Source organism: Rhynchophorus ferrugineus, unplaced genomic scaffold (genome assembly GCF_030347505.1).
Source record: "Rhynchophorus ferrugineus isolate W39M unplaced genomic scaffold, kcgeb_rfMv2 rfM1, whole genome shotgun sequence".
NCBI classification, from domain to species: domain Eukaryota; kingdom Metazoa; phylum Arthropoda; class Insecta; order Coleoptera; family Curculionidae; genus Rhynchophorus; species Rhynchophorus ferrugineus.
Window position 1 is genome coordinate 33,629,141 of NW_027472580.1, and position 18,095 is coordinate 33,647,235.

Consider the following 18,095-nt stretch of genomic DNA (forward strand, 5'->3'; position numbering starts at 1 on the left):
TATTGTATTTCACATTTCCTTCGCTTTAGCATCAGTTTTAAACCAGCTGGACAATGTTAATTTAGTCTAATGAGTTCCTGGAATTTTGAATGCGTTTGACCTTTTCATACAATATTATGTTTCCAGGCTTTAAAATCTTCAAGCAAGTCAAACTTTAATGTCTCCTGTTTAATTTTAATGTTTTGGAATGGCTCTATATTATCAAGCTATGTTTGTATTTGGTATGCTCAAATAAATTATATCGAGTCATATTTATCTGAACTTTTACTTTCAGAGGATCAATTATGCTTAAAATATTTTAACCAATTTAAAATACAAATTAACATAAATAGTTACGTATCTAGATGGAATTTCCTCAAATGTCATAATATATCGTCTTCATATTAGATCTACTGCAAAAGATATTTTGACACTATTCACAACTCAATGATTTATCCATTACTGTTTACTATTTATAACTAAAATATGATACGACTACAGGGTGAAATTAAAAAATTAAATTAAATTTATTTTTATTAAATACTAATTAATATTTGTATAAAACATTTTCAAAATACATCTAAAGCAATATTTCATCTAACAACTAATAACTTATTTTCTATGGTAAATACGTTACAATTTTGATTACGAAACCTCTTTTTTTACATTACCTTGACTTTATTATTATTTACCCTTTGAATCATTTATATATATATATATATATATATATATATATATATATATATATATATATATATATATATATATATATATATATATCCTCTTATGATCTGCATGAATATTTCAGACCGATCAGATAAAATAATTATAAGTAATTAAAAATATACTTTTTTTAAGGATGACCTTTTTAAGAGATATTTGTAGTTACTTATAATTATTTTATCTGATCGGTCTGAAATATTCATGCAGATCATAAGAGGTGTCCTGAAGTTTATCGTTATTTACCTTTAAACCCCTTTTCTGTAGTCATTAGTATCATTTGGAAAATAATTAATTTTATTTGAATTTCCATTCCTCCTAGCCTTTCTTTTTCATTGACATCAAAATCACCAGCTTAAAGCTGATCGATGATGCCAAAACTGACAATAGGGATATAAGAGAACTGAACCATCATAATTATGTAAAAGTGTTTGATAAGCTTCAGCAGCAGATTTCTTAAAATCAATCTGCAGAAATAATGGATGTTGGGTCTTCCGTGACTATAGTCTGTATACACTGACTAATACAATATTAATTGGAGAACTGTTATTTTATGTCGAGTAATGTAGAAAAAGTTTTAAATTAATATTTTGCATTTTCACCAATGGATATCGCTGATCATAATACATGCAATATAATATATAATTTTCGACAATTAAAACAAAAAAATTAAATGTCAATAACACGAATTTTCACCAATTTTCCATTTAACAGATTCTTAATGAGTAAATTAAAATTTCACTCGAGCAATTAATTATACTCTTGAGGCTCTTGAAATTAACGACAACATTTTCGAACTGAGACAACTAATTAAAACGAAATAAGACTAAAGAGATAGCCTAAACGTAAAAAAATTATGATATTTGATACACGACTTAAAAAAAATTAAATAGTATTGCACTGAAATAGCACATCAATTTAATATGAATATTTTTCCATTTAATATATTTAGTTTTCCAATAAAATTCTTGAGAATCTCCTTCTCTTTCCCACTCAAATATATAAACAAATATAAAAATATGATATTCGAAGTAACATACACATATATGTATGTATATTTGTACACATGTATATTTATTACATTTTTTTTTATTATCTCTTAAAGTATCCTTTTTATCAACCAGGGTTAATCTGGACTGGATGTACTGTTTAACGTGGGCTCCGAATCACGGTCCTCGGTATTAAGCCTACCGACTGACCAGTAACCAACTTGGAAGACATTTATTTTACCCAACTGGCGTGAATGTAATGCTCCATGCTCTGCGGGATTCAAACCCGCGACTATCGCAGTAGTAGGAGAACCGAAGATTATTTATCTATTAAATGATTACATCCTTTCATAAATGAGGCATATCAATTCGAGAAAGAAACCTCTATGGGTCGTAATTTTTTAATTAAAATAAAAATACGTTAAAGTAAATTTCATCAATAACGTTGTAAAATAATATAAAATTTATATATCTCAATGTATTGGAAATAGATGTACTGGAAATGGATATGTAAAATGGATTGTACTGTTCATATGTATTACAGAAAATTAAAAAATGGATATACATACATTTATATAACCCAAAAGTCGATATAAAAAGTATAGGGCAGAATCACGCTAAGATATATCGTCTGATCAATCACTAGTAACAGTATCAGTGTTTTTGAAAATTATTCCTTAAATGGGTTTCCTTCTCTGTGAAACAATATAACTAACGGATCATTATTTAGAAAAAAGCTATATAGAACAACATTACAACATTTGTCCTTAAAACTTGGATAGATATAGAAGAAGCCGCAATAAATATAACAAAATTCACAGGAGGCAGTATAATATGCGGCTCTTAACAGTGAAATATCTTAAAGAGAAAAAAACTACAACCTAAATCGGCAGCTAGCAAGAACGGAAGAAAGCCAGAAAAAAATCAACAAAGCAATAAAGGAGCTGAAAAAACTGGTTAACATCTAAAAAACCAAAGACTTCAATAATTCTTTCAAAGTCTGATACAAATTGAGACAACATAATATTCACTATAGGAAACAACAAGAAGATCCAAATAACAGGATAATCCAGATGACAATAATTGGGCTAAGAACTATAAAGAAAATGCTGAAATTTTCTCTAAGCATTTAAAAAATATATTTAAATCCTTCCCGTTGTACTGTCCCAAATATATACACATGAAGATAATAATATTTCTGTCTCTAAATTTGTTTTTTGTTTCAAATTCGCGACGGAAAAATGACTGTCAAGGAAGTCAAACAAATAATAATTGAAAAAGCACAAAAAACTCCTAGATATGTAAAAAAAGGAAAAATTTTACAAGACCTACCAGAAGAGGGCATAAAATTAAAACATTTGTATTCACGAAAGAATTACTTCCCTAGCATTTGGAAAGTGCCTGAAATCATTATGATTCTCAAACACGAAAAAACCAGAAGAGCAGAAGTGCCCCATCATCACTGACAAACCCCCCTCCCCCCTAGAAGTAATATTTGCTAAAGCCTGTTATACCACGTTTTTCAAATCCACTTTCTTACTCCAGATATTAAATATATTTAGTTATCTAAATTATGTATTTTTGAATACTTTGATATATTAGTATATTATCTTATATATTTTAGGGCTATAACTTAGTTTTAAAGGATTTGATTATTTTAAAGCTTTATTATAAAAAATTTGTACAATGTTTTTATTTAAAGTATTATCCATCGATAACCGCTACCTTTCCCATCTTTCAACCAATTTACGGAATTCATCTCGAAAGAACGGTGTATCTTTTGAGGCTATCCAAGAATCGACCGATTTTTTGGTATATTCGATTTATCTTCTTCTTTTTCTTAAAATTGAAGTAAAAAAAAGTAAAAATTCCTACAAATGCGATTTATTCGGTACCAGTTCCAACATTTTCAACGCACTAAAAAATTATTTGTGCACGCTTCGCCAAATGACATATACTGAAAAGTAAAACCTGTCACTGAGAATTCAACATGAAATTGGTTGCAAATGTACCCAATGCGATTTAGTACACACACCATCTGTTGTAACTCCTTCAAAATTAATTTATGGGTTATTAATATCATATTAACATGGTATTAATTCCTATTGTTGACTTCTCTGTACTGTACTGTACTGTAAACCTTTAAATTGTTTAACTAAAAACTCCTATCAAAATTAAAACTAATAACAACAATTAGATTAGGTCAGGCAGATTAAAAGTAACATCTAATTTTTCATAATTATTACAATATAAGAAATAATATAAAATAAATATATATTTTACAACGCGCATTGTGGTTGCATACACTTTAAATAATTAAATAATTGAAAATCTTTTTTTTAATTATATAGATTATTAAAATATATTGACTATGACCTACACTGGTAATTTTTGAATTAGCAATACTGTTTTGAAATGTTTAAAAATTAACTAGTGGAGTTATAACAAAACAATTAAAAAACTTAACCCGATATCCCTATGTTAAGATCACTCTGTAACTTTGTTTATTTTTAGGTGCGAGGCAATTTCGGCTAGCGATTACGTAGAGTTCTCCAACTACATGGCCCGAGATAGGAAGTATTCCCGCCATTGTGGCCAACTTGAGGAATTCGATATCGAGTCGGATAGAAAGTTCTTCAGGGTCACGTTCAGATCAAACGACAGATTGGATGGCACTGGCTTCAACGCCACTTATCAATTTTTAAACGAAGTGGAAGTTTACACTCCGAAACCAACGGCAGATTGTGCCGGAAGGATATTAGGTATGATATTCGATTTTCCAAGTCGCTGAAGAATATCACCGTTTAATATCTTTGCCTTCTATAGTGGCTTTATATACAGTTTAGCAATACATGTTCTGTATGTATTGCTAAATAAAATATCCACTTTATATTTTATTAAAAATTGAGCAATTAAAAGTTAATTATTAAGCGAAAAATTTTTTTGTATATTTATTCACAAGATAAAATTAATTAATAAATAATATAAGTTAGGAAGAGGTTATGGAAACGGCGATTAGTGAATTTACAAAAAATACTGTCGATCTTGTCACATGCGCAAAAATAAATTGTTGATCATTAGTCTAGTTAGTAAGTTCAGCGATGGTTCACAAAGTGATAGAGTATGTAAAAGTTGCAAAAAATACTAATAACAATTAACAACACTTATGGTGAAACATACTTTCAAAGGGTATTTTCTATTATCATATAACCCATTGGCGGAATAGTCTAGTACATGCTAGTTTCACCGTTTTTTCAGTTAGTATTGACCTTCAAAAGACAGCTGTCAAAATTTCATGATATTCTACTCATAAATTTGTGAGTTGTAGTGACACTACTTTTGTTATTTTTAAAACAATGGATCAAAAACAATTTCGTGTTTTAATTTTACATAGCTTCCTGATGTGAAGAAATAGCGTTCAAGCGAAGCGATGGCTTGAGAAGTGTTATAAGGACTCCGCTCCATCAGAAACAACAATAAAACGTTGGTTTACTGAACTTAAACGTGGTCGTAGAGAAACTGATGATACAGAACTTAGTGGACGTCCAAATGAATTGGTAACACCAGAAAACATCAAAAAAATCCAATAAATCGTTTTCAATGATCGAAAAGTGAAGTTGCGTCAGTTAGCTAACATCGTAAAGATATCAGAAGAATGGGTTGGTTTTAAATTGCATGAGCATTTGACTATGAGAAAGCTTTACTCAAAATGGATACCGCGGTTGCTTACTGATGACCAAAAACAAAAACGTCTTGATGATTCTGAATAGTGTTTGGTCATGTTTAAACGTAACAAACCTGAATTTTTCCGTCAATATGTGACAATGGATGAAACATGGACCCATCAGTTAATTCTGGAATAAAAACAATCGTCATCTGAGTGTACAGTTTCTGGTGATCCTCGTCCAAAGCGTCGAAAGCACAACAATCGGCTGGAAAGGTCCTCGGTATTTTAGATATTTTGTATGTGCGTGGTGTAATATTCATCTACTATCTTGAGAAGCGAAATACCATCAACAGTGAATATTATATAACGTTATTAGAGCGTTTGAAGGCCGAAATTGTAAAGAAACGGCCGCATATGGCAAACTAAAATCTTGTTTCATCAAGATAACGCACTGTGTCACAAGTTGTTCAAAATAATGGCAAAACTACATGAATTGAACCTCGAATTGCTCTCATATCCACTATATTCACCAGATTTGGCTCCCAACGACTACTGGCTGTTTGCAGACCTCAAAAAATGGCCCCTGGTAAGAAATTTCACTTGAATAAAGAACTGAGCTGAAACTGAGGCCTATTTTGAGGCAAAATATAAATCGTTCTACAAAAATGGTATTGAAATGTTAGAGCAGCGCTGGAATGATTGTGTGGCTCTTGATGGAGATTACGTTGATGAATAAAGCCAATTTTACGCCCGCCTGGAACTTTTGAGTCCACGTGTTATAGTCAAAAACTTTCTTTTTACTTTTATCAAGTCCCACCAGTTTATTAACCACACTTATGTATAGCGAGAAACAGCAAATGATAATAATAATATTGGTATGTCACAATTTCGTTCGGGAGTGACAGGGAATGAAGTGCATAGGCCTAGAAAGCAATGAGTTCGTGCATATCAAACACAACAACAGGGAGCAGGAAACAAGCTGGAACTGAGCGATTCTACAGACGCAGTGCCGTTGTTGTCCAGGAACGAGCAGCATTCCACCAAGATCCAGATATAGATTATGGTTTCAGCAAATCAATTACAATTGCGAAAATAATAATCGTTTTCAATATTCTAAGGCATTAAAATACAGCTGTGGTGTGTGTACAAATTTGACAGCTGTCGGATCATTAGTTTGTGAATTATAGAATTTTGAGTGAAGCAATTTTTGTTATTGTGAAAAAAATTAAAAAAAAGAATTTCGCGTGTTGATAAAATATTGCTGTTCGAAGGGAAAAAATTCAGTTGAAATCCAATCACAGTCATCCGAGTGGACTGCCCACGATGAACCCTCTCCAAAGCGTGGGAAAACGCAACAGTCAGCTGGCAAGGTAATGACGTCTGTGTTTTGGTATGCACATGGAATTCAATTCAATTCATTGACTACCTTGAAAAAGGAAGGGCCATCAACAGTGAATAATACATAGCGTTATTGGACTGTTTGAAGGACGAAATCGCTGAAAAACGGCCGCATTTGAAGAAAAAGAAAGTGCTGCTTCGCCAAGACAATGCACAGACATTTAGGAGACTGGTCTACAAGATGAACAAATTGTTGCCATATCAATTACTTAAATCATTTCTTTCCAAAAGAAAATTGTGTTGAAAAAGTGTCGACGACATGGTAATTAAGGAAGAAACATTCGTTTGTATAAAATAATTGAAAAGCTATTTGTGAATCTTGACAAATAGATTAGAGAACAGTCCAAAATTCTCACACTCATTATTCTTCATCTCACTTGTTCATGCTTTATTAAAATATTTTTTTTATCTATTACATTGCTACTAATAATTTCTGACTAATTTACAATTTGTCTTTACAATACTGTTTTTCTAATAAATGCATCTCACTACAATACATTACACAAGATCAAATGGTTTGATTATTTTAAGACTATGCCCTGTTCTGGTATTACCCAAAAGTTGTAATACTTTGATATTGACATACGAATGCAGTACCTTCTCGTGCCTCTTCCTGAGTGACAGTCAGTATCTGAAGGTCTTGGTGTAAGCAATCAGTCCTATAGTATTCTGGGTGCACCTCCAATACTTCTAATGACTTTCTTCTCAAAAAACAGATGATGTGCATCTGGCCAATTGTTGAATATATTAGTAGCAGATATTAGGTTTTTTCTCTCTATAATACTTTATTAATAAATATTTTATTATTAATATATAAAAAATGAATTTCTAGTATAAAGAGATGGATGAGAGATGCATTAGTAAGACCATTGACCTCACCTTAATTTGACATTGCTAAATATACCATCCAATATTAATAAAAAGAAACCTTTCCCAATTTTCTCGAAAAAAATCCAAATTATGATAATATGTGGAAATTTCGCGATTTAAAAATGTCTGCGGGTGGAAGAATTCATCAACATGCCATGCATATATATTGGCCACCGAAACCAACAAAGTAGAAAAAGAGTAATACTTTCTGAACTCCTAATTTTATTTTTTACGTAAAGTTTTGAGATTCCTATAGTCTTTTGATGATACGAATTTTTATCCCTAAAATATTCTCCGCAAAAAGTTTCTCTACGTTTTATTTCCTCATTAGAGCCTTTTGGATTTTAGAAAAACTACTTGCGACTCGTATTAAAGTTCGAGACCTAACTGATAAAAAAATCTGATGTGTAAGGTAAATTTGTATAATAAATATATAATATATAAATTTAAAAAATTTTCTAAATATGTTTCTTCTTTGACTTCGGCTGTATATTTTTTCAAATAAGACAACAGAACTAATGAATACCTAAAGTGTTATTTTGAGCCGTTCCGTGATCTGTCAATAGCGTTTATATACACTGAATAACTCAATAGAAAGGCTAAAACCATCGAATTTAACAGCTTGGTTAGGTTGATTAAGAGTTGGTACATTCGGATTTTTAACACATTTTCACCAATGGACATCGCTAACCAAAATACATACAAGTAACTAATATTATATATACGGTATTTAGAATACTACTTCAGAGTTATCTCCTGTTTAAAATACTCTTAATCTTACTCTATATTTAAATCTATACCTAAACTCTATATCTATTTATTAATCAGATCGGGTGATAGTAAACATTTTTCTCTATATGCTATGAAACACATTTAGCTCATTGGTGAAGGCATTAGGTGCACTAACACTTTTTCAAAGTATTTAACATTTCATTGTATTACTTCATTAGAAACCTAGTATGGAGCATCGACTATAGCCATAGATTAATAGAAAGAAAATTCCATAGGTGTCTCTAGAGAAAAATTTTGCAACGTTCAATAATCAGATGGTAATTTAATTGGAATAAGAGCCGGAAACTTCTTCAACGAAAATAATATGCATAATAATGAATAGATTTTGATCAAAATTTAGTTACCATGACGTAGAAAAATGTTAAATGCATTCTTCTTTAATTCCTGCACATACAAAATGGCGCCAATAAAAACGCAGCATAAAAATGAAATGAACCAATTAAATGTCTTTGTGACTGTTAGAATAGCAATTCAAACAATCCACTAAAATAGGTCGAAAATGCGATTGTGGTCTCATCTAGATATTGGATGTTGAGAAACAGTTCTCCAAAATTACCTATAAAGTTAAATATCTATTTTTTCTGTGACTGATTTCTCTGATACGCAACACTGTTTTCGAACACTTGAACGATAGCTATATTAGATTTGCTGGAAAAACAATATGCATATAACATAACATTTTTGATTTGCATCTCAATTTTTTGTACAAGGTAAAGGGTAACAAGGTTACATGGGCAGATTTTATTTCATTGGTTTTAACAGGCAATATCTCTGATGCTATTCTTTGTGAGATACCATGGCGCCTGCGTATGTTGCTGTATTAGTGATTTTTGTAGTTGGTAGATCAACACTAAACAGTAGATACAATAATGGATCCAGTACACGGAAATTATTGATATAACAGATCATTTAAAAAGTCCCCGGCCTGACATAATTTTAATTAGCCGTAAACCTCAAAAGATGCCTGTATAAATTTGACAGCTGTCGGATCATTAGTTTATGAATTATAACATTTTGAGCTGTACTTTTACTTGGGCTATCCATTATAATACTTAATAAAATAACTGCGTAATTTATTGAGTATATATCTAACACTAATAATTTACATTTTAGTGGGTTAGCGCAATTTAATATTTTTCTCTTTTAAAATTTTTCAACATCATCCGAACATTAAATATTCTTATAAAGAGAAACATTTGTTACTGAAAGTTGAAGGTAAACTTTGTTGATAATGATGAAAACATCAAATATATTCAAAATTCAACAGCAATAAAAAATTGTGAAAGCTATGTAACAATATATTATAAGTAACAGACATAGTCATCCCTCTTGAATGACAATACTTGGCCACATGTTACATGAATAGTGTACGTACACTTTTAGAACTAGGATGAAAGGTTCTACCACGCCCAGCTTACTCACCAGACTTAATGCCTTCTGGCTTGACTGATACATGGTTTCTAATTACTGAAGAAATGCGAAAATGGATAAGTAAATTGTTCAAGCCAAAATCAATATTTCAACATAGTATCGGCATGTTATTAGAAGGATAAGGAAAAGATGTAGAAAACCTTTCAATTAATATATACCAAAGCCATTGTATCATTCTGAATAGAGGCCTTTTTAAAGTGAAAATATGATCAGAATACATACAGCCATGTAATACCTCTCGGTTTAATACAGACTAGTGATAGCCTCGAAATTCGACCACAATTTGTTTATCGTGTTTCTTTCATAACAGAATAGAGAATAATTTAAAAGTGATATGCTACTTACAAAAACTTATTTTCAGAGTTTTTTCAATATAAGATCAGAAGTATATTTTATAAACAACACTAATTAAAATATAACTATATGTAATTAAAACATATTAAAATAACTATCTCAAGAAGTAAACCTTTAAAGGTCAATGAATTAAATCTAATTTCCATTAAATTTCAATAGTCAGTAAACTATTGATAAGTTCAAATTACTAGACCAATGAACATTATCACAAAGTGAGTATTATAAGTAAGATTGTTTCTAGAACTGTAACAACTTCAGAGCATCAAATATAAGTATACATGATCTTTCCTTACTTTTATGTTATAAAAATAAATATCGAATAATAAACGAAGTAATACATGTTTGTAAATTAAAACACAATTAGGTATTTTTTTACAATTTAGAAATGTATATTAAAGGGATATATCTACAGTCATTAAATTAACTATTGGTTTTTCAAAACTTAGAATAGAATAGAATAAAAGTTTAACTGCTGCATATTTTCATTACCTCATTTATATTTTATTTCAGATTATATGCAGATAGTCTTTATCTTTTATCCATATTTTTCACCTCTCACATTTTCACCATATGGCGGGCACGTATGTTTTGAAGGTTGTGGCTTGAGTATATGATAGCTGGGTCCCTTACGAACAGTGTGGCATCGCTTTCGTCGGGAGCGCATGTTTCCCGCACGCGTTAAGACCATGAGTGAACGTCAAGTACCGATCGCTGTAACGCTACTTATTATCATTCGTTTTTTAGTGTGCTAATGCTTTAAAAAGACGGAAATCTTTCTGCGTTTGCGATATCAGTTCAGTAGTGAGTGCCTGAGTATGGCTGCAATGTTTAAATGCGCCAAAGCATTCAAAGATGGCCGCGAAACCGTCGAGAATGAGCCGCATGATCGTCGACCGCGAACCAGCATCATACCAGACAACATTCGATGCGTAGAACAGCTCATTTTGGAGGACCGTAGGATGAATGTGCGAGACATTTCGGCTGAACTCGGCATCAGTATTGGCAGTGTAGAGCCTATCATCCACGAACATCTTCAATATCGCAAAATAACGGCGCGATGGGTTCCTAAACTGTTGAACTTCGAGCAAAAATGTACGGTTGAAAGTTTGTCGCCGCTTACTGATGCGATACAAGGCGGAGGGGGCGGTTCTTTAACGCGAATCTTCACTACAGACGAAACATGGGTACACTATTACACTGCCGAAAGCAAGATGTCGTCTAAAGAGTGGAGGAAGAGAGAGAAAGGGGCGCACGTCAAAGCGAATACAACCAGTTCCGCGGGTAAGGTTTTGTGTACGGTGTTCTGGGACCAACTAGGCGTGCTGTACGTCGATTTCCTGTGCACCCAACGTACCATTAATGCTACATACTACCCTAACCTTCCGAAAACACACGTGAAACCCGCTTATCGCTCGAAACGCAGAAGCATTCCAGCACGAAGTGCGATTCTTCTCCAGGATAACGTGCGCCCTCCTACCGCACGTCTAACTCTCGATACAATATCAGAATTAGGGTGGGGGGTACTGGAACACCCCCCTACAATCTGGATTTAACACCCTGCGACTACCACATGTTTGGACCACTGAAATAAACCCTCGGAGGTCAAAGATTCAAGAACGATGACGATGTTTCGTGTTTGTTCGTGCGCACATGGTTGTCCGAGTTGCCCAAGGAATTCTTCGACTTCCGGTAATGCGTAATTAGTGATGGGAAATACCTAGAAAAACTGTACATTTTTTCAATAGTAAATAAAGGTGTCAGAGTATTTGTCTCGATCATATTTGAACCACCCTCGTATTTTGTATCACCGATCTGACGGATATTCCTGGTTACTTGATTTGGGCGTATTTCGTTTTATTAAAAATTATTTATTTGTAGCACATATTACACAAATATTTTAGGCCTAAAAATTCTTCCTCGATATAGGTTTTAATCGTGCCAAATTCCACGCCTCTAGGTGTCCCCAATTTCCTAAAAAGGAACAAAACTTATTACACTCAATAATAACCATATTAATAATAAATTATCTTAGTATTCTGATCGATGCAATCTAATATTTATTTCTTTTTTGTTGTAGGTACCATCCTGTTGCCATTCATGTCACTGCTACTATCAGAAATAAAATAAAAGTGTTATTCTAGTGCGTAACAGAAACTTTTTAGACTTTATTTCGACTTCTATAGAAAAAACAAAACGTCAAAGGCGAATTAATAGAGTTAATAATGTTTCGACCACTTGAGACTGTTCAGATATATGGACGCTAGTAAAATTGTTTAAAATATATAGGAAGTTTTTTTAACAAATATTTTGTATTTACTATTAATATCGTTTTATACTTAACTCACTTCGTTTTCATTGGCTCAAATTGAGGCAGTTAATGAAACGTATGTATAGTTATTTAACAATGTTAAGTTTATTCTGTTATTGTTATATAATTATAACAACTCAGAATATAAATGTTAACACGTTAAAGATTCGTTAGTTTGATGATATTGCACATATTGTGTTTTATAAATTTAAATTATTTTCTTTTTTTTTCTCTTTACCTCATAACTTAAATATTATAATACACATGCTAAACACAGTCCCGTTTAAAGTATTTGTCATCTTAGGCACATCCTAAAAATATATTTTACTAAAATGAATTATAAATAATGTTTTAACATTAATTATAATTTTAATACAAAAATTATATATTGTAGCAGTATTCGGACGAATAAATGAGCTAAATTAAGAGGCTGACACAATAGTACTTTGTAATTATGAATATTACAAATTACCAAAAATGCCATAGCAGCCTGAAACGAGTAACAGAAGCAAAGTCATAATTTATTAAAGTAAATTCAGTTAAATACAATAAAATAAATAAAATATAGAATGCAGAAATGGATAACAGGAAAATGCTTAAGAAACAGATACAAAAATTAATGACCACCACATAATCAAAAGAATTTCCAATAAAAAAAAAACATAACAGAAGCAGAAAATATATGATTCTAGAAAAAGGTATTTGATACAGTTTGTTCGATATAATTTTTCTTAACTATTGACAATTGTGATTACAAAAGCTATGTAACTAAATGTGACTGTAAGTTGATTACTAATTTAAAACAGGGTGATGAAAAGCTAAATTCACTTGAAAGCAGATTAAGCTTCCATAGTAAAACTCATTTTCATTTTACTAGGCTTAGTAAATCTAAATCACTGTTCAAAGTAGTTGAAATTTACAAAACCACATTCACAATCAGAATATGTGCATAATCGATAATTAAATACTGCTACATATATTCCTAGACACAATTGTTTATTTTAATTTTATTTTAATTTTTATAAAATTATACAAATTAATGTAATAAATACAAATAACTTAATAATTTTCATCATATTAATAAATTTAACTTACTTAAATAATAAATTATTAATTTTTATTTAGTTTATCATTTTGTTCCTTATTTCAATACATTACAGTTATGTATAAGCGCAAAAACTAATGATTAACGAACAAAATCATGAAAGTTATTATTTTACGTGATCATATTTATTTATTTTTTTTGTTAAAAATATTAATTTATATGACATGGCATTAAATTCGACGTTAGTTAAATATTTTTTAATGAAAAAATAGTACCAATTTTTAATTCAATACCCAGATTAATTTTGCATCATGTCATAAAATCTAAAACATAAGTGAAAATTATTATAGTAACCAAAATATATTAACAGTATTTCTGACGTTATCAGTATTTTTAATAATTAATTTAATGTAAAATAATAACTTAAAATTGACTTAAACTTGACACTTGCGCAACGAAAAAAACATGTAGTTGTTATAAACAAATTTGAAAGTGTTTCCACCACACCATTTTCCTTTTCAAAGCACGAACTAAATACATAATGTGAAATAATCTGATAGTGCTTGTGTTGAATTAAAATATTGTATAATAAAAATAACAGTTATAAAACACAGTGTTATGTAACAATTTTTGTTAGTTTTTAATATAAATGCCTTTTTGTATTTAACACTCGACATATCTACAATTGCTAGCAATTGTCACAGATTTTTTTAAAATACATAATTTCCTTATTATTTTCTGGTTACATTAAAACTTTAATAATAAACGAATAAATTATAAACACTATTTTTATGGGCAATAAATTCTAAGTAAAATGTAGTAAGCAATTCTGCAAAATTTTCTACATACATATAAAACTCTCTGTGCATCAGTTAGTACGTAAGTTTATCTATGTGAATTAATAATGTAGACTGTGACAAATGGACCCTTTGTATATAATTACTAAAATAGTGCACAATAAATAGTAATTGTTATAGTACAGTTTTGTTTATTCAAACCTATAACCCATTTTTAAAACTATTGAGCACTCCTTCCTGCAACATTTTTATTTTATAGAATATGTGAGCAACTAAATAACAATTTTAATTCATAAGTAACTCAAATTAAATAATTCTTGGACCTGCTGTAACTATAAAAATCTTCTATAATCTATATCAATAATAATATTGTGTCTAATAAAAACATATATATATATATATATATATATATATATATATATATATATATATATATATATATATATATATATATATATATATATATATACATATATATATATAGTATATAGCTAATATTTTCACATACTAACTACTAACGATTATTATTAATTAGTACTAACTAGGGATGCAGGACAAATATCGATATTTTTGGCCGATATATCGAAATATATATATTAAAGTCTCCTTTAACCAACTATGGATTTATCTGGACTGGGCCTAAAGTTTAACGTAGGCTCTTGTCGGATTTTATACTCTTGCCTAGAACATTCACAAATTTTAAACAATCACAAACATAAATTTACGACCCTGCCCCGGCAGGATTCGAACCCGCAACTATCACGCTATATAACAGTAGGAGGACCGTCCCATCGCCTTTACCACTGCGCTACCAAGCCGGGTGTAGGTAATATTTGTCGTTATTTTTTCAGCATAGATTATGATTTAAAAAAAAACTTTAAAATCAGTATTTTGGTACTTAATTTAAATTTTAAAAATATCGTTATGTTTAAGAGATTTAGAAAAAATATATATTTTTTTAGGTTAATATTTCACTATTTTTATTTTTTCCTAAATATATCGATATATTTTTTGTAAAATATCGATATTTCTTTCATCCTATATATCGATATATTTTTTAAAAAATCGGAAACTATATATCGATATATTTTTAAATATCGATATAGCGCAATATCGATATTTTTTGGTGGACAACACCCCTATTACTAAGAATTATTAATTATTCATTTTCAAAAATATAAACGCCAAGACGTTTTAGTGAGACATAACTTAAAGTTAATTACTTTGGTGACGTCAGGCCTCTTCTACTTAACGCGAACCGGCCACAGAATAAGATCGACCAAACGATTAAGGGCACGCAGAAAAATAGACAGCAGTTTCATTCATCTTCCGTGCTCACGCATCGTTCCATCAACATTTCAATGATCAAACGTTCATACATTTTCATTAATTAATTAATTGTATAATAGTTAGTGTTTAAGGAAACATAGTTTTGTTCAATAAATTAGCCGAAGACCTCCATATAACAATTAAAAGTCAAAGAAGTAATTGTCCAGTTCGAATAAAATGGATTTTTTAATCGACACGTTAGGTGATAATGCTGCTGAAAACAGCTGTAACTTTAAATCAAATTCAAGTAAGAACTTTGCTACAATAGTACGAATTTTATATGATTGATTCTTTTAGCTATCACTCCAGCAATCAAGGAGTTTTTGGCTTTTAAAGAGCAGCTTTTTAATAGTCAGGAAAATAAAGTAAAAGCTAAAACAAATAAACCACTAAGTTCTAGGCCTCATCTACACCAAAAAAGCTCTACATATATGCCTTCTATTACTAAACGTAAATATCGAATTAAAAATAAGGATTAGGATTAAGGATAGGGTAATAGAATTAATATTTCAGATAGAGTACAAGGTACATCAGTTTCAACAGAATTAAAAGATGCTTTAACAAAATCTGTTATTACACCAAATTTTGAAGAATTACATCAAGTCCCCTCTTATAAAGTGGGTAAAAAAGCCTTACAAAAGGAGAAGAAGGTATGTATTTGCTGATGGGCAGTAATCCAAATAACAGTCATTTATAATTTAGAAGGAAAAAGAAAAAACTAAAGGTAAAAAATGGTATGGTATGCCAAGAACTGAAATGACAGAAGAATTGCAGAGGGATTTAGAAGTCCTACAAATGAGGTCCGTACTTGATCCAAAACATTTTTATAAGAAAAATGATCTACAGGTTCTTCCTAAATATTTTCAAGTGAGTTCATAAATATATTAAAATAAGATTCTTCACTTATTAATTGCTTTTTTTAGATTGGTGTTGTTATGGATTCACCCTTAGACTATTATAACAGCCGTTTGACCAAAAAGGAACGTAAAAATACACTGGTAGATGAATTGCTGGCCGATGCTGAATTCCAGAAATACAATAAGCATAAATATAAAGAGATTATGGAAGAAAAACAAAAAACTCATTATAAAGCATGGAAAAAAGCCAAAAAGAACAAGAAGAAAAAATAGACATAATTATACTTTTATTAATTATATTAAAATAAATTTATAATATAATGGTATAGCATTTTTTTTTGTTTGTTAATGGCTTACAGGCCTCCTGTAACTTCGATGGAAGCTCCATTAATATATGAACTTTTATCAGAAGCTAAAAAAGTTATAACTTGAGCTATTTCTAAAAATTGTAATATTATTAAAGATATTCCTAAAGCTTGGAAATACCTGTACCTTCTGCTTGACCAAAACGACCCAAAGGAATCATTTCTAAAAATTTGCCTTTGACTTTATCAGGCACTGACTTAATCATTTGTGTCTCAATCATTCCAGGTAGGACAGTATTAACTCGAATTCCCATTCGGCCAAATTCTCTAGACGATACTTTAGTTAGTAGATCAACTGCAGCTTTACTAGCACAGTAATTTGCTTGTCCGATATTTCCAAATTTTGCTACAACACTGCCTATATTTATAATCGATCCTTGTTGAACCTGTCCCTGTACCATAGCATTTGCAAAAGTTTTCAAAATTAAAAATGTACCCTGAAAAATTACATTAGACTATTGGATAAAATATATTAACGCTGTCACCTTCAGATTCACATCTAATACTTGCTGAAAATCAGATTCAGATAGCTTACTAATAAAATTATCCCTTGTAATACCAGCCGCATTTACTATGACAACAGGTGGTCGAGAAAAAATATTTAAAGTTTTGTTCAATGCGTTTTCTACATCTTGCAAGTTTTCTACAGAAACTTCAATAGGTAAGTGATGTTCAGAAGTTGATTTCGGTAAAATATCTACAGTGTTTTGAACGGCAATAAAATTTTTATCAGCTGCCACTACTATAGCACCCTCTTTCGCTAAACTAAAACATGTTGCTCTGCCAATTCCAGACCCGGCGCCTTAAAAAGGTATAAATCTTTATGATATATGTGTATTTAATCAATTATTACTTGCCTGTAACAAATGCTAGTCTGCCTGCTAAAGACATAACGTTTAGGAATCATAGAAAAATTGTGGACTAATACACTTAAAAAGGTTAACACAGGATCAAAGGTCGAATAATTTTAAATAATAAGAACTTTCCCACATTAAAAAATAAAACAATCTCTGTATAGTTCTGTAGAAGTAATATACATTTCATCATAACTATCGGCCAATACACAAAAATGTAAATATCTATTTGTGAGAAAAAACATTTGAAAGAAACTGTAAAATATTTTTAGTTGCCTAACAATATAAAGATTTATAATAAACAAATTTTAACTATTTTTAACAATTTTTAACTATATGT

At 30.4% G+C, this 18,095-nt stretch overlaps 3 protein-coding genes across 4 annotated transcripts in view; 2 read left to right on the plus strand and 1 right to left on the minus strand.

Annotated features, from left to right (window-relative positions):
- The window catches only part of Sol1 (CUB domain-containing protein Sol1), a 1,033,997-nt gene extending 1,021,512 nt beyond the window's left edge, over positions 1-12,485 (plus strand). Inside the window, exons 14-15 of the mRNA XM_076419377.1 lie at positions 4,203-4,450; positions 12,278-12,485. Of these exons, the coding sequence (XP_076275492.1) occupies positions 4,203-4,450; positions 12,278-12,327 (298 nt within the window). The 3' untranslated portion in view covers positions 12,328-12,485. The remainder of the gene's footprint in view (positions 1-4,202; positions 4,451-12,277) is intronic.
- Positions 12,486-15,644: 3,159 nt separating this feature from the next.
- LOC143206720 (deoxynucleotidyltransferase terminal-interacting protein 2) lies at positions 15,645-16,862 on the plus strand. Its single transcript, XM_076419387.1, has 5 exons — positions 15,645-15,926; positions 15,977-16,129; positions 16,193-16,329; positions 16,382-16,546; positions 16,603-16,862. Exons 1-5 carry the CDS (start codon positions 15,857-15,859, stop codon positions 16,807-16,809), a joined length of 732 nt encoding a protein of 243 aa, XP_076275502.1. The 5' UTR covers positions 15,645-15,856; the 3' UTR covers positions 16,810-16,862.
- LOC143206718 ((3R)-3-hydroxyacyl-CoA dehydrogenase) lies at positions 16,816-18,011 on the minus strand. Of its 2 annotated transcripts, none has more exons than XM_076419384.1 (4): positions 17,759-18,011; positions 17,387-17,703; positions 17,029-17,338; positions 16,816-16,975 (listed from the first exon to the last, which is right to left on the minus strand). In XM_076419384.1, the coding sequence occupies exons 1-4, from the start codon at positions 17,790-17,792 to the stop codon at positions 16,890-16,892; spliced, it is 747 nt and encodes a 248-aa protein (XP_076275499.1). In that variant the 5' UTR covers positions 17,793-18,011; the 3' UTR covers positions 16,816-16,889. The 2 variants fall into 2 exon arrangements, with proteins under 2 accessions (XP_076275499.1, XP_076275500.1); XM_076419385.1 differs by having other exon boundaries at positions 16,816-16,948; positions 17,759-18,008.
- Between the last annotated feature and the right edge of the window lie 84 nt (positions 18,012-18,095).

Coding starts and splice junctions, on each gene's coding strand:
- LOC143206720 (XM_076419387.1), top strand. CDS start 15,857: ATGGATTTTTTAATCGACACGTTAGGTGATAATGCTGCTGAAAACAGC. Junction 15,927..15,976: donor TAACTTTAAATCAAATTCAA/GTAAGAACTTTG, acceptor TGATTCTTTTAG/CTATCACTCCAGCAATCAAG. Junction 16,130..16,192: donor TATGCCTTCTATTACTAAAC/GTAAATATCGAA, acceptor TTAATATTTCAG/ATAGAGTACAAGGTACATCA.
- LOC143206718 (XM_076419384.1), bottom strand. CDS start 17,792: ATGTCTTTAGCAGGCAGACTAGCATTTGTTACAG. Junction 17,339..17,386: donor TATTAGATGTGAATCTGAAG/GTGACAGCGTTA, acceptor GTAATTTTTCAG/GGTACATTTTTAATTTTGAA. Junction 16,976..17,028: donor TCGTTTTGGTCAAGCAGAAG/GTACAGGTATTT, acceptor TACAATTTTTAG/AAATAGCTCAAGTTATAACT.